The sequence below is a fragment of the Colossoma macropomum genome, unplaced genomic scaffold, assembly GCF_904425465.1.
Source record: "Colossoma macropomum unplaced genomic scaffold, Colossoma_macropomum, whole genome shotgun sequence".
In the NCBI taxonomy this organism is placed as follows: domain Eukaryota; kingdom Metazoa; phylum Chordata; class Actinopteri; order Characiformes; family Serrasalmidae; genus Colossoma; species Colossoma macropomum.
In genome coordinates this window covers 7,600,001-7,617,088 of record NW_023494791.1, presented here as the reverse complement: position 1 = coordinate 7,617,088, position 17,088 = coordinate 7,600,001, and the positions used below count along the sequence as shown (strand labels likewise).

The window sequence follows — 17,088 nt, the reverse complement described above, 5'->3', positions numbered from 1 at the left end:
CAACTGCGCCTTAATAGACCTTTGTAGTGCTGCTTTGCATTTCTTTCTCGGCCCTCTTGACAATAGCCAAAACAACAATTTGTTTTTCCTCGCCATGAGAGAATGCAAGCTTGGCTTTTGCATATTCAGGTAAACTGCTCTGTGGCTGCTTCCCTCTCTCTTTCTCTCTATCTCTCCAGAGCTGTGGGACCGACTGTAGTTGTGTGGCTGTTGCCCATCTCTGGCGGTACCTGCCTTCCCTGGGCGTGGATCCCCTGTAGCTCTGATATTAGCGTCTTGTTGCCCACCTCCAGCTGCGGTTTGGCCTGCCTGAATTGCTTTTGAATCCCCCCCCCCTTAAATAGGCTGTAATTACAAGCTTAAAGAGGTTTAGTGGTCCAGTAAACTACATAATCACCCCCTTGAATTAGCCCAGGCTCATCAGCTGCAGTCCAGAAAGCTCTCAGTCGGTGTTTGCAACGTGAGCCCCCCCTCATATTAGCCTGTGACTGTGAGCAGCAGGTGTGGAGCAACACACATCCCTTTTAAACACAGGCTTCCTGCCCCACTGCTGGGATGTAATGACAATGAAGAGGAGGCAGGCTCTTTGCCCTCACTGTCACTTCAGGCTGATCTCAAGTCAGTGCTAAACTTCCTGGTGCTGGAATTCACAGAGCCACCAGCTTGTAAAATATACATCTGCTCAGCGATATGTAAAACCATTCAAATGTTCCCTACCGCCTCCAAATGAAGTGGTCCTCAGTTCTCCTGCTGCTCTAATCCTTTGTTATTCTCTGCCTGTCACATTTTGCATATTATATGGGTCATTACTGCAGGTCTATATTTGATGGTGTAGCATTTTCTCCCGGCTTATCCAATCATTGAAGACTTAGAGGTTTACTCTGATACAGTTGAATCTTATGATGCTTAATCCAGCCCACGCCAATGCTTTAATTGTAGACACATTTTCCCCAGCTGAGTCCAAATCGAGTGGATGTATTCCCTCCCCATCGGCGCCACTGCACCCCCTCGCCCTTAAACCAACAAAAGATGTTTTTAATGCAAGGAAACTAATTAAAGCGCTGAAGACCAGATTTGACACATCTCCCTCTTTTTATCTCCAGGACAGATTAAATGACAAAAAAAGTGCTTCCATGGGTGAAATTTCCCCAGCTTTTCCTGGTTGTAGAACAAGGCTTTCTAAAAACAGTGGCTGTGAATTATTCATGTGCCGGCTTTGTGTTGATTTAGCTGGTTGTGAACCTCATGTCTCTCCCCTATGAAAGATACTCTTCAGCATTCTCACTGCTATGAGCGAGCCAGGCAGCCCGCACCAGCCCGCCAGGGCATCTTAAACCCTAGCCTCCAGTTGTTTTCTGAATGTATGATATCTCTCCCCACCTCCCCCTACTTCAACTACACTCACACACATATACACACTTTTGTTGTTTTCTCTTTCGTACCAGGATCTTAGGAAGAAATTGGGTTGCAAAAGCTTTGTGCTGTTATTTTTCTTTCCCCTTACTTTCCTCTCTCCCCTCGCACATCGCCCCGCCTCTCCAAAGCCTGTTTTGTTGCTGTCTAACGAGGGCCAGGACTGTGCATTTATGCCACCTACACAAAAAGGAATTTGTGGTGGCTTTGGTCTCTGAGGGAATATCTCGGAAGACTTGATAGTAACTAAATATGGCTTCTTCTCCAATAGTGAAAGACTAGATAGTAGAGTCATGGTACCATACGGCAACATCTCCGTGACTAAGGCAACAATAACCGCATGATTCCCCTGATGGAATGACTAGTCTGTATGCAGATGTTGGAGGTAATCTCTGCTCCTCCTGGCCAGGCTATCGTAGGCGGTGCTATCCGCAACTCTGGGCCTGGCGAGCACAGCATTAACACTGGCCGAGTTGCTGGTGGGGGAACAGTAAACTTCAGCCCTAATCCTGTTTATTCAGGAGCCCATACCGCAGGCAGGAGGGAGCCTGTTCCTTTTCCCGGAGAGGGACCGCCTCCGAGATGGGCTGTTGATATGATACTCGGAGGACACCCTGGCCAAAAAGGCCCGCGGATCCTGCCTCGGGCATTCCTGAGGGGCAGCTCGGTTTCCATGGGGATTAGGCCCATGGAATACAGAGGTGAGGTAGCAGCAGGAGATCCAGCCGAAACAAACCCATTGCAGAGCCACGCTCAAAGGGCCTACTTTGTGACCTTGGCTGTCCATGAACTGCCTGACTGGAAAACAATTCCACAGTACACGCTATGCTGTTTCTTGGCAGTGTGGATGGTTAGTGGAGATGGTGACCTAAGCAGGGTGATATCAGCTTCTTTTTCTTCTGGATCAGAGATGCTGCAGTTGAAGCATGCCATTTCTCTTGTGTTCCATTATGTAGGAGAATCATAAGCAGCAATGTCAGCACACACTCCATTTTATTAAGTTAATCTTGTGCTGAAAGCCTCTTTAATCCGAATCACACAAGATACAGAGAAGTGTTCCCTTAAATAGAAAAATGATAATAACACTAATGCGTATAATGAAGACCGCAGTCAGGAGGGTGGAAGGAGGGGCTGGGTGGGTTGTGGCTGATTGTAATTAACTGGTTAAATGGGACACCAAAAGAGATGTCCACCATCAGCTCTAGGGAGGATGTCTTTATTCCGCCAGGCCCGGCCAGCGCTGAGTGTTGACTCATAAAGAAATACGTCCGAAAAAAGAAACTTCCGAAATCACTCTCCCCTCGGACTGAGCCGGAGGATTCCAGATGCTGTTGTGAGATGAAGCAAGACTGGAGCTGGGTCCAGACCTTCTTCTTCTTCCCAGCACATATAATTCTACTCAACTACATCCACATAGACACACAACAATAATCCAAAGTACGGCCTTTTCAAAAGCACCTCATGTTCATAGCATCGCTTATGTTCAAGGCGATCAATCCTACTGTTACCTCTTAAATCTGTTCAACATGCAAGTAGTTGACTTCCCTCTTAGAAATATCCCTCAGAAATATCTCTCCACTTCATATCTGACCTACATTCAAAGCCTACTTTACTGTGCAGCATGGCATTGTGGGTAGAGGGCAGGGGAGCAGGCTGGGGTCAGAGGGGAGCAGGGTTTATATCTGAGTTCTGTGCGGAGCTGCAGTCTGCTTTTCACGGAGAGAAGGGGAGGGGGGGTTGGTCTCTTATCTCTCTGATAGAGCCTGGACTCTACACTCCGCCCTAGCATGCTCTGGATGAAGAGGCCATAGAGGAAGCAGGCTTTGAAAGTCCTGTTGGTGCTGTACTACTTTCTCTCTCACACACACACACATAAAGATAAGATTCATGACAGTACAAAAACGCGCAGGGAGGACACGACTCTTCTGGCATGCGTGGCTGCAGACGGGCTGGAAATTCTGATGAAAGGAGTAGTATATTTGGACAAGACATATCATTAAGATAGGCGGAGGAAAAGTAGGGAGGATGCGTCGAAATTTTCCATCTGTTCTTCGGCCGCTATTATTGCGTTCTCACAAAAAAACAGCGATGAGGCCTGAGAAAACACTTCTCACCCAGTCCTGCTTGCCAAGAGGATTAAAAATACCCAAGCTTTCTCAGGCTGTAATAAAAAATCTTTTTGGTCGGTTTCGTTTTAACCAGATTTTAAATCATGCTGCTTTTGACAACTAGCGATAATTTGGCATTTGAAGGCCAGGACAAAAAAAGAAAAAAACTTCCTCTTGAACAAATGCAACCATACTCCAGGAATGCTTTGATATAATAGAATACGTCAGCGGCCATGAAATCGAATGTGTGTTGGGGGGTTGGGGGGGTGAATGGGCGGTGCTTTAAGGATGCAGTGAGTGGAGAGGGAAATCTAGAGGTGTGAGCAACAAGGAGGACCCATTTGGAACACAGGCATTAAAGCACCATGGGGAGCATGGGTAATCAGGGGCCTAATGAGCGCTGTTATTGAGCTGTGTAGTGCAATCCCTCCCCTCCCTTAAATCTCCCGGCCTGCCGAGCCTCATGACTCAAGATCCGTGGCTCTGTAGGTGTGGTTACCTTGGAGTCATTGTGCCAACAAAGGCGAGGTACTTGTGATGCCACATAGAATGTTTCCAAGGTACTTCTTTAGCCCTTATGAAGAAAAAGGAGAATACTCTCAATATGAGCTAGCCATGACAGTGCCAAACAATTTGGATACTGTTTGTGGATGGAGTTGATGCTTGGTCAGCTTAGGAAGCATTTTGTGAAGGCTGGGGTTTAGTCTTCTTATGGATATATTTTGTTCCATTGGGCTGTTTTACTGACATCATCAGACTGAATTCCATTGTTTTCCCTCCTTCTCTGTAAGAAAGCTAGAAATCCCACTCTCTCTTCCTTCAGTCAGTATCTTCTGAAGTCACCCATATGTTGTCTTATAATGCGGCTGCCCCAGTTTCTCCCACACATCTCGCTGGACCTCATTGTAACTGACTCATAAGATGTAGCCACGGAGTTGGTGGCAATAGGAAATGCACAAGCACAAACTAAACTCATCATAAAATTCACCTCACTAGAGGGTCCATGCTACCCTCTACAACTGTCAGTCGTGATGAGTTTCAGTCCAGTAATTATTAACTAGTGTGACACTGATAAAGGAGATCCAGAGATGAATCCAGAGAAGAAGAGTGCGGTCTCTCAGTCTGCGATCTGGGTTGTCCATGGTGATGGCGCCAGTCCAGCCCTGGAGCAGGAGCTTGTGTGGGCCAGCCGGCTGTAGAACAGGCTGCATTTGTGCTGTTGTTTAGCCTCTGGCGTGGCCTTCCCCGAGTTTGGTCACGAGGCCCCCCCACTCCCACCACTGTCCCCTGCCTGCAGTACGGTTCTGCCCCCACATACAACGGTGCTGACCCACCCACAAACCACAGCTCGGAGTCCTCTTTAACAGCACACAACTTTCCTCCCTCTCCAGACTCACTAAACAAAGTCTCAGCTTCAACCTGGACTCCAGATAAGATGTATTTACAACCTTTGCGGGACACCACTGTGTTATATTGGTATCAGAAAGTGGATGTCCTCCTGTTGGAACATTAGGGATCAGATGACTGGATGAATGCTGTTTTCTCACATACTTTACCCAGGCCACAGTTTAACACAGAGCTCAGTATTGTGATCTGATAGAATTAGCCAGGTCCCCGGATATAAACTCACTCAAAAAGTGGCTAGAGGCGACGCTGCAATTATAACTTTCTGCATGAAATTAGCCACAGTTTGTTCCAATTACCTACAATCAGATCACATGGAAATGACAGAGAGCAATAAGAAAACAGCTCCCTTTCTCTGGAATTCCCAGTAAACAATCGCCGAGCAGCATGGAGCGACATAAAAGACATTCCAATTTATTACACTCGCAAAGAAGACGACAAGTTGTGGCGCCAAAATGTTTCTATATGTCTTTTTCTTCATTAGAGGGCTTCTCATCAGCTAGTCCTCCAAGCTTATTTAATTTTACTTTTTTTGTTCTCCAGACCCTTCCACAGTGCATTCAGCATTTGTATCTTTGGAATCATGCTATTTTTGTGCTGTTGATCTTTTCGACAGCGTTTTATCTCTGCAAACTGTTATTTTAAAGCACTAGGGTTAGCATTTTTCTGCACGGTGGTGTGTTGTGGTCTTTGTGGAGCTTGTTGTCTCCATGTTTGAGTTGATGACTCCACATCTTTTAGCCGGTTCTAAGCTCTCAGTGTGGGTTAATCCGTGGCAGGCTCGGGCCCTGGTAATGGTTTTAGAAGAACTGGATCTGCCAGCACAGCATGGGGCTGCCCACTGACCCGCTCAGGGGCTAGAGGTCTCTGAGCCCACCGCTCTTATTATGTCAATGGAGCAGAATGGGGGGAAAAGCAGCGGGGCACATGAATGCAGAGGGGGTCATTGCTGTGCCCTGCTTTCTATAGGTCAGTGGTTCCCAAATCCTGGTCCTGCAGATCCCCTGCCCTGCACATTTTAGTGTTTTTCTGCTCTAAAAGAAGCATTTCAGCTCAGGAAGTGCTTGTTAATTAGCTGATCAGTTGAACCAGGTATATTAGAGAGGGGATACGCCAGTGTGAGCAGGACCAGGGTTGGAATACAACTGCTGTAAGTGATGGGGCACAGAGCTTCACTCTCTGTCTAGAATACTCTGTCCTCTGCTCCTGCCATTTTACAAGGCTGGGCCCTCGGCATAGGCCAGCTTGCGTTATTCATGACCCACACGTTGTTTAGCCTTCCAGCCACAGGTTCCACACCAACTGCTGCCCTACTCTAATATAAATCAACTCAAAATCTTTTCCACTGCTTCACATGCATTTGAACTGGTGAATCAGTTAGAATCAAGTGTTCCCAGCACCACAACAGGTTTAGGCCAACCGTTGTCCACTTTGTTGTTATTAAAAGATCTCAACTTCCACATGAGGACAGTCTAGTACAGTGCACAGATAGACGGATGGAAACAAAGTGAGATTTTAGAACGTCTGGTCTGTATTCCGGGGCAAAGATGGCATTAGAAATCCCTCCTCCATCACGCATTCACGACAGCGCAGCTGGGGGGAGGCGGCTGGAATAAATTGGAGCGGGCTTGTACGGCACAGCACTCTAATTAATGTTTCTGTTTCTACACTTCACTTAACTTTATAATTGGCTTGCCTTTTTCGCTGCCATTAATTACACGATTTCATATTCCATTAATGACTCTAAGAAAGAGACACACCTCGCTTTTTCGCACTAATTAACAACTGCTTTGCCACTTTTGCCTCTCAAATGTGTGAGCGCTGCCTCCCTCCTGCATCTCAGCCCCTTGCCAGCAAACACATTCATCATTAATTGATTTATTTACGATATTTCTCTGTTTTTGTGTCTCTCTTTTTTTTCTGCAGCACCCCTACCCATCAGAAGAACAGAAAAAACAACTGGCACAAGACACCGGTCTTACCATACTACAAGTGAACAACTGGTAAGTCAATTGTACCTTTTGTGTTTACATACAATCAATAGCCTTGCCTGTGGCAAGCAGCTTCTAATGATTCGAATGAATACACTACCCACCCCTCCTCCCCCATCGCCTGACCTCCCTTCCCTTTTCTCTCCCACTTACCGCCTCATCTGCCTCCAAATCAATCCACCCAAAGCGCCGCTAGGATTTTTCCAGCCACGGTACGAATCTAATAGGAATTCCCATGAGAGAAGCGACTCTCACGCGTCTCTTTAAACCCTCTTCCTCAAACGACCGAAAATGCATACTTTTACTCTGCTACGCCACAACAGTACACCAGAAACGTCAATGTCCAAAACACTAATATTCATCAAATAGAAGACTAATCCATTACTATTGCCACATGTAGCATGTACCACTTTATTTCAGGCACAGTTACACTGTTAGAAATAAAGGTTCTGTGCAGGTACATTTTTGTTTATCAAGGTAAAAACAATGTAAATGTTCCTTCAGAAGTACAACAGTGGTTTAAGGTCCAACTATGTACATTAAATAATTATTTCCAGGTGAAAAGTACATAAATCTACCTTTCATGACATAATATTTTAATACAGAACAATAAAGTAAAAAGCCTGGAGACGAGATGGGGTGTGTGGAGTCAATACAACTTAGAAAATATCATTTCAGTGGATTATAGTACAGTTATGTTCCCTGACTAAAAGTACTGAGATGTATTCTTATGGTACCACCCCAGTGACAAGAGGGGCACAGTGACAGTTTACTACCTTTTTTTCTGAGAGTGTACAGCCTTCTTTTCTTCTCTTGTGATATCACATGACAGACGGAGCTCTTTGTGTTTTGCTAACTAGCTCCTTTGATTCCCCCAGTTCCCACTGCTGAAGCACCATAAAGTTTGGGGTGAGCTTTTGCCCTCAGTTTGTATGTTAGCAGAGACTGCTATCAGCACGTACTTACCATTATTAGGCGTGTCTAATGAATGGCCTGAGAGAGAGACACGGGTAGGCCGCTGAAACCGAGTCCAGGCAGCGCTTTTGATGTGAGCCTTGTAAAAACCTATGCCACACATTTATTTTCCACAAGGTTGCCAGGGACCAACATGAAAGTCCCCACCTCGGCCTGTGCGAATGCTTTCGGTCCTTATTTTATAAGTGTCAGAGATTAATATTGCCAAGCTTCTGATTACATGCCCTAATTCGTTTTGCTGAATAAATTGGGCCTTGATGTAGGCTGCGCCTACATGTAACAAACCCTCTCTAGCTGTGGACAACAGAGCTCAGAGCGGAGTGAGGGAAGATGTATTAACAGCCATTACACCAAATGTAATTTCTGACAACATAATCCCTGCCATTGTTCAATTTGGTACCTTGGAGACAATGGGCTGTTCACAATATATTTGCCTTTGGAGGATTAATTTACACAAGTGCTCTATCGGCAGGGCGCAGCCTGAACGACACAAGGGAGTATTGTTGGGGTTATCAATTTCTGTGACCTCACAGCAACCCATGGGAGATCAATTCTTTCGGCCGCATTAGGCACTGGAGAGCAGGCAGGACGCACGGGCGGTCACATGACCACACGCCCTGTTTTAACCCTGTCGCTTTGGTCGCCGTGCCGGGTGGCTTTGGCTGACGGTGGAACAATAGAAGCTCAAACAGAGTGTGTGTGCTTTTGCGCGCGTGTATGTGTGAACGATGAGTCGGGGGTGGTTAATCTAAGAGGTATTAGCTGCTAAACCCTGCATGCTGAGATCTTTCTGCCCCCTCACATATTGTGTTCCGCTGTGTGCATGTGTGTGTGTGTCTGAATGTGAGCGTCCAAGGCAACAGAGGGAACGTGGACAGTGTCCGAGAAGGAGGTAGACACAGAGAGAGAGAGAGAGAGAGGAGGGAGAGGGAGGCATATCATGGGTTAGCAAGAGGGATCTGTTGCTTCATAGGCCTGCTGTGCACCGTTGGACGTTCACCATTGGGTGTCTCCATGGCAACCCCTGGTGATGTTACCTCCTGACCCACTGATTTTAAGAGGCAATATCCTGAGCTGTGATTCTATTTATCAGGCAAGTCAAAACACAGGGCCAACACGGCTTGGAGCAGCGGAAAACAGAGTGATGAAATTCATCAAATAGAGCGAGCAACGGCAGCCTCTCCAGATAAAACCAATGATACCTCTCCTGCACAAACATGCACATTTTATTGACTCATCTCTCAGCCTGCATCATTTGAAAACTGCAACATAATACATATCAGTCCTTATCAACAGACTGCGCTTCACCATCAACACTTTCATTATTGTTCTCTAGATTCTAGTCCGATTCAAGTGAATAGTGACCATGTGGGGGTAAAGAAGAGATCATCTGGGGGGGATGATGGCCATTCTTAAAAACCCTGCTCCTGCAGACTTGTTAACACGCATGTAGGCCTTCATTATTGATGAGGGCCCCACAAATCGTCGGGCTGGAGATTAAATAAAAATGCTAAAGGGCACGCGGGGCGCAGATCGCTCATGAATTATTGGCACAAAACATAGCGTGAGGGAACGCTTCCAATCTGGATTTTCATATTCTGAAAAAAAAAGAAAGGAAAAAAAACTGCACTTGCATGCATTGTTAAGGCACCGTGCAGCATTTGTGTACTTTTGTGCTGTAGGCGTTCGAAATCTGAATTAAAAACATTGCACATATAAGAACACACGGGCACACGTAGTTTTAGTCACACCCATGTGCACAGCCTTATGCTCATATGAGCAGGGCACGCATGAGCGCACATTGCTGGGCTGAAGACAGTCGAGCAGCGAGTGGAGAATGTGGATTGACTACAGGGTCTATTTTCAGCGGCTGCGATCAGGTTGATTTACTAAGATGCAGTTTTCCGATACAGAAGGTACAGACTGCAGCCGCTACAGTAACTCGCTCGGCAGAGGAAAACAAAGCTCGGAGAGAGAGGAAGGAGGAGAGAGAGGGAGAGAGAGGGAGTTTTAGTCTCTGATGATAAGAGAGCGAGTGTTTGCTCTCAGAACGCTCCATAAAGAGCGCTGATGTGAAATCAATGGGCGGGTCATCGGGTTTCGCCGTGTCCAGTCCTCCCTTCCTGGCGGAATTTAATAATGCCCTTAAAGATGGTGTTTAAACCTCAGGGATGGATTGTTTTGTCAATAAGGCGGCTTTTATGAAAGTCTTAAAAGCATGGAGAGAAGTGTGGCGGGGCTACTTTAGAGAAACAGCGTCCACACAAGCCCCGGATCAGGTTTCTCCGCCTGAGAGAGAGAAAGAGGGAGGGAGAGAGAGAGAGAGAAAGAGAGAGAGAGAGAGAGAGAGAGAGAGAGAGAGAGAGAAGGGAAAGGGATTGGGTGTAAAGAAAGAGAAAGAGAGAGAGAAGGGAGAAAGAGAGAGAGGGAGAGAGAGAGAGAGAGAGAGAGAGAGAGAGAGAAGGAAAAAAGAGTGAGCGAGAGAGAGGAAAGGGAGTGAGGAGTCTAAGAAAAGAATGAGAGAGAAAGGGAGGGAGAGAAAAGATAGAGAGAAAAGAAAGTGGGGGATATAAGGAAAGAGGGATAATGGGAAGGGGAAAATAGGGAGAGAAGGGAAAAAAGGTGAGAGAAAAGGAAGGAGAGAGAGAAGACAAAGACAAAGGGATAAGAGAAACAGAAGGAGAGATGGGAAAAAGGGGGCAAAGATTAAGGAAAGAGAGAGACGTGTGAGAGAACAAGAGAGAGAAAAGGAAGGGAGCGAGAAGGGGAAGAAAAAAAAGAGGGAGAGAGAGAGAGAGAAAGAAAGAGAGAGAGAGAGAGAGAGAGAGAGAGAGAGAGAGAGGAAGTGAACATGACCCACCACCAAACCACAACACATAAACACACTTACTCGGTAATTAACTTTTTTATTTTTTTTTAATTGTTATATATATCAGTGAGGTCCAAAAGAGACCACAGTGGAAATGTGGGATTTTTTTTTATTTAAACCAGGAAATAAACAACAGAACAATTTAGAATGTTTACTTTAAGAAGTAAAATGAAGTAGCAAAATTAAAGATTCTGCACTGTTTCTAAGTGACTGTTCAGATTTCAGCAGATTTGTGACACTGACCATGTTAAGGCCTTAATCCCTTCCACTGAAGCTTGAGTCATTAAAGCAAAAAGGGGGGACATACTGTACTAAGAAATTCTAACATTCATGTAAATATTTCAAAGATTCTACTTTTGACCCAATGTATTATGCTGAGAATAGAATTTGTAATGAAAAACTTTGTATTCAATTAGAAACCATTAAAAAAAAGCATTTTCACTCATGGTCTAGTGGACTTTGGTACCCCACCGTATATATGTCATATATATGTATATATATTCCTTGTCTATTACAAAGAAAGAGCGAGAGTGAGCGAGAGCGAGCGAGAGAGAACTGGATGACTGGCATGCTTCATCTCCTTGACAGCCAGGCCCGCCCATGCTAAAAGCAGTTGAAACTTGTTCCAAGTAAGCTATGGCTGATTGCTCCATGCTCAGAGTGTGTATTCTTTGGCAGGCTTAGAGGGAGAACGTGACCCCTGACCCAGTGGGTATCTCAAAGAGGTGATACACCACTTTATGGCTGCAGCTAGAGAGAGAGAGGGAGAATGTGTGTGTAGGTTTTGCTGTAGCAGTGGTTTCAAACGCTAGTTGTGCATATTTTACTGTTTGCTCTGCTCTAACACGCCCATGTCAATGCAGGAAAGACTTGTTAATGACAGCAAGGGGAACAAATATTCAGTTACTTTTTGTTATTTAATATACTTCTAGTATAATTCTTCAAATTCACACACAATGTCTTTTGATGTTGTACTTATAAATATGAACAAAAAAGTGTGTAACAAAAATGTTTAAAAAGTGAGATTAGTAGGAAAAAAAGATTTCATACACCACAAATGAATGACATTAGGACTGTTGCAAAACAGTTGTTGAGAATTACAATTTTTAGGTATCTGTAGTAAGAAGCAGTTAGCCTTTTGCAGCATTGTGGTTCAATCAATTTTGTCTCATTCGTCTTGGCAAACTATCTTCAGTTAACCAAGGTCACAAGGCTCCCACAAGGATGATGAACCTTCAATTTCAAAATCCTCAACTTAAGCTTTTTCGCTGCACATTTGAGGTCATTGTCTTGCTGAAACATCTATGTTCTCTCTGCGTTTCCTGGCTGATGAGATTAAATTCTCCTGTACTATATCTCAGTACGTCGCTCCATTCATCGTTTCCTTTGATGACGTGTAACACCCCGTACTGTGTGCAGAGAAGCAGCCCTGTATCATGATGCTCCCACCCTCATACTTCACTGTGAGTATTGTGTTCTTTGGCTCATAATCGCAAACCAAAGCCAAAGAGTGCTATTTTTGTTTCATCTGGCCAGAGGACATTGTTCTAAAACAATTTTGGTTTGCCTAATTTAGGGGTTGCAACCCAAATGTTTAGAAGAGCCATTTTGTTCTTTCAACAAAAATCAAACCACCTTGGGAGCCACAACATTTTATGTCCATTTTACCATCTTGGCTGTAAATATGTCTCAGTATGTGCTGATGTCCTAGTATACGATAAAAACTACAATAACGAAAACACAGACTTACTTTGCTCTGCTTTAAGCTTTAGCTCAGCTATAGCTGCTTTTCTCACATCTCAGGCAAGAAACCTTTCCTCAAAAGTAGAGCAGTTTCTTATAAGATGTCTCTCAGCGTTCGACTTTTTACGTGGCTGAAGTCAGCTTCTTATTCACCAGCTTCATTTGAATTTTCCCATTCCACCTTAAATGCTGCATGAGGTGCCAGAATGTAACTGCTGCACCATTTAAGGTGGAATGGGAAAATTCAAACAAGAGGCTGGATTCAGCGAGAAGCTGCATTCAGCTCCGCGACTTTTTAGTTCTTGACAGTTTTGTTTTTTTTGTTTGTTTGGTTGGTTTTTTGCAGTATTAAATGTATCAGGAAACCAGCAGGAGTGCATATAAATGCGAAATGTCTGTTCGTCTCCAAATTATCAACATTCATCTTAAATCTTTCTCTTTGCCATTCCGTTAACTACTAGCTAGGCGAGACTGTTGTATCTTCAGGGTTAAAGGTTGGTGAATAAGCAGCTGTAGGCTACATTAACTCCAGCGTTTAAGACCATTTATTGTTAAACTGTGTTGAACGATCAGCAGAGCTTTATTTTATTGAAAAGGAGGATTATTTTACTTTTACCTAAAAATCTAATTCTGTTATGGAGCCGCAACAGGGCAGTAAAGGGGTCACATGTTGCCGACCCCTGGTCTAAATAATCATGTGCAAGTTTTAGGCATGCATTGAGTTTTGCATGGGGAGTTCATTGCTTATTGTTCTCTGTGTAACTGCTGTTCCTGCTGCATTTAGGTCATTCTGCAAATATTCTCAAGTGATTGCTGGTTTCTCTCTTACCTTCTCTATCACTAGACTGAGAGAAATCTTGCATGGTGCACCTGTCCATGAACTTCCATGAACTTTCCAAAAGCATATTATGGAACCAATTGTATTGACAGGGATGTGTGAAGTCTTTGCTGTGGCTCTGTAGTTTTTCCCATCTGAGTGTTGTTTAATAATGTTGAACTCCTTCATCCTCCACCATGACTGCTACTTATTGCGTGAAATCTTCCCGATGTCCAATGTCTTTGATAATGACACCAGGTGAAAGAACATTTTTGTAGCATTAATATCTAGAACCTAATATATTTTTATGTAACCTTTACATGGTTTTTAAATTTTTGACATAATTTGAAAATGCATTCAATTTTACATTGTGTGTAAACTTCATGAAGAATGGACCAAAAGAAACGACCCTAAATGACTTGAAAAAAAAAGTCTGGTTTCATTCACTTGCATTTAAAGTAAAGTAAGTTTTTTCCTTCTCCTGTACAGTTACCATTTTGGAGATACAAGGTTTTGTTCTGACAACAGCAATCTATTTTTATAGTTAGTTGAATAGTCAGTTTAGGCCCAGGGCAGGACAGTGAGACTCCAGGACCAGAGTTTGAAGGCTACGGTGATTTATTTGAAGTGCCAATGCCAGATTAGGTGTTTTAACACACTTCAGTCACTGTGATTCTGAGTGTGAGCATGCCTGTACATAAACGTGTCTGTGTGCGAGTGTGCAAGTGTGTGTGTGTGTGTGTGCACGGGAACATAGGTCTGTGTGTGTATGTGTGTGTGCAAGGCGCGCCGCAGCCCGTGCCCCGCAGCAGCTTTCACACAGCCGCGCTGTCAAGGTGCTTTAGCGTGAATCTCTGTGGCCTTTCGACGAAATACCATCTCACCCCGGGGTCACCCTGCCCAACAAAAGCCATATTTACTGCGGCTCCACGCAGGCATGCCGGCCCACACTGCTCCCCCCCGTGCCCCCGCCCCCCACGCCAAAAGCTGCGGGAAACTTTAGCCAGCACAGATTGATGAGCGCGGGTATTATTATTGTTTGTCTTTCTGCGCAGTTGGGCTCAGTCAGTTCTGGAGTGTTTGCTAACAATGCCATACTGGAATTTCAGCACTTGCTCAGACCTGATCTCTATCTGCGTTATGTCAACATCAGACAAGTTGGAGTGGTTCTGTGTGTGTGTGTGTTTGTGTGTGTGTTGTGTTACTGGGTGTATATGTGTGCATGTGTCTGTTTGAGAGTCCACATGTGTGTTTGTTTTTGAAAATGTCCTGGCTTTGTAGGAAAACCAGAGGAAAACATGTTACATTTTCGTTTTTTTTGTAACTGAAAGAGCAGAAACATTCCTTTTTGGTAACTAAGCTTAGGGTTAGCTTTAGAATCACGCTTAGAAAATGTTTGTTACATCTAGGACTAGTCTGCCCAGACAGAGACTAAGCCTATTCCTGGACTACACAGCATTTTGAATGGAGATTCTCTACTGATAGTCCATATCTAGGTTTAATTCCCATAAGTATAATTTGGTTATATATATTGGTAATACTGTCCAGGGTGTTTTCTGCCTTCCGCCCAAAGACCACTGGCATAGGCTCCAGCACCTTCTGTGACCCAGAAGGATAAGTGGCGTAGATAATGTATATATCACTGTTGTTGGAACAAAACCTCGCATCTCCAAAATGGTAACTTTACAGTAGAAGGAAAAACATACTTATCTTTTAATGCAAGTCAGTGGAACCAATGTAAAGGGCAATAGGCACTTATTAAAAACTGAGAAATCTTTACAATGATTCTAATGTTTTCAAAGAAAAAAAGGATCTCCAAAGTGGCAACTTTACAGGAGAAGGCAAAAACATTCTTTACTTTCAATGTAAGTGAATTTAAAGAGATTTTATTCTAAGTGATTTTGTGACATTTCTATTGGTCCATTCATTCTGAAATTTTCACACAGTGTAAAGGAAAACGGCCGTGTTCAAATGACGTAGAAAAATAAAAATTGACAAGAATGGAGATACATGTTTTTCTTTGGACAGCGACGGTATACAGTACTGTGCAAAAGTCAGAGCCCACCCTTTGTTTATCTATTATCCAGTTAAAACAGCTATTAAGTAAAAGTTATTCATTTTTAGCATCAAGAAAAAAACAGAAAACATTTATTTAGGAGAAAATTAACTAAATATAAAATGACTTCTTTCAATATTTAGCAAGTCCACTCGTTGACTTTATTACAGGTTCTCTTATTTTGAGCTGATTTGATTTTACACCTCCAAAGTTCAGTTACATTTTCTGCTTCTCACAGTCCTAGTAATCCCAAACACATTCAGTGATGTTGAGGTCTGGACTGGGGTGGTCAGTCCATCGTTCAGCTTCTTTGTTTGATGTGTCTGTCTCCTTTTCTCAGTGAGGTTCTTCTTGACAGCTACACATCCTTTCAGACCCATAGCGCTGAGTCATCTTCTCACAGTGGAAGGATGGACAGAAACACCTGTGGATGTTTTCAGATCTGAAGCAGCTTGATTTTCTCCTCTCTCTCAGAGATGAAAGCTTTAAGTGCTGTTTATTTGAGGGGGCAGTTTTTGGTGGTCTAACAGGTCTTACACAAGTGTTATATAATTGAATCATTTTTGAACTCCAGTTTAGGAAATTCCTGTCTTTTACTCATCACTGTTGTCGGAAACAAAACCGTGTATCTCCATGTTTTGGTGTTTTTCAGTTTTTGACATGATTTGAAAATGCCTGTTGTCCTTCAGATTGACAAATTTCATGATGAAAGGATCAAAATGAACATCTCAAACTGATTAGGAACAAAAGTCTGGTTCCATTGACATTAAAAGTAAAGTAAGTTTTTTTCCTTCTCCTGTAAAGTTACCATTTTGGAGATACAAGGTTTTGATCCAACAACAGTGATATGTTCCTTTGGCTTTCTTCTTCCTCATGCAAGTGTATTATCTTACATCTAATCATTTCAGAAATATCTGCTAAAAATGAATCATTTTCAAGCACCATTAATACAACTTTACGTTCTGGTACTATATGTAAACAAACGTGTGTAGTTGTGTACTTGTGACTGGGGGTGTGCATGCATCTGTGTGAGAGTGTGCACACATATGTCACTGTTGAGGAGGTGTTTTTTGCTCACGCAGTAATATTTTTGCATGTATGATGCCGTTGTGAGAGTTTGTGTGAGCGTGTTGTGGTGAGAACCGTTCCTTTGTTTCAGAAAGACTGTGTCTGAGCTTGGGGATGTGTTGTATGTGCATGGACGACTCTGTGGCAGTAAGTTGTAGGAGGAGATGTATGTGTGCATGTTTGTGTGCGCGTGTGTGTGTGTGTGTGTGCGCGTGCATTTGTGCAGAGTCTGTGAACCATACAAGGGTACAACCCTCCCACCCCCCCTCTCTCACTCTGTCTTACATCACATTGAGCCCCAGGCACAGCCTACATTTTTCTTCGTTTCTCTCCTTCTCTTTTTATCCCCTCTTTTGTGGAGGAATCTACACATGAAAGACAGAGGGTGGATATGCAGGGCTGCATTTGAAAACGGCAGCTACGTTTGCACTTCTGTTCCTCAGACTTGGACCTCACATTAGCCTCACAACCTCTATTTCGTTTTCATTAGAGGTTCGTATCACAGTAATTGCGTCACTGCCGTAAAACCTGACTCCAGAAAAGACGCCGCTTCAGATCTCTTACGGCCTTTATCCTTTTTAGGAATAACTGGACGTGAGTTGTTGACTCAGATTTTCTCGCTTATGATACATCCCATAGTCCAA

General features: G+C 43.8%; 1 protein-coding gene across 2 annotated transcripts in view; it reads left to right on the top strand.

Annotated features, from left to right (window-relative positions):
* The window catches only part of meis1b (Meis homeobox 1 b), a 76,045-nt gene that overhangs the window by 42,956 nt on the left and 16,001 nt on the right, over nucleotides 1-17,088 (top strand). For both annotated transcript variants that reach the window (XM_036573742.1, XM_036573741.1), the window contains exon 9: nucleotides 6,852-6,928. In XM_036573742.1, the coding sequence (XP_036429635.1) occupies nucleotides 6,852-6,928 (77 nt within the window). The remainder of the gene's footprint in view (nucleotides 1-6,851; nucleotides 6,929-17,088) is intronic.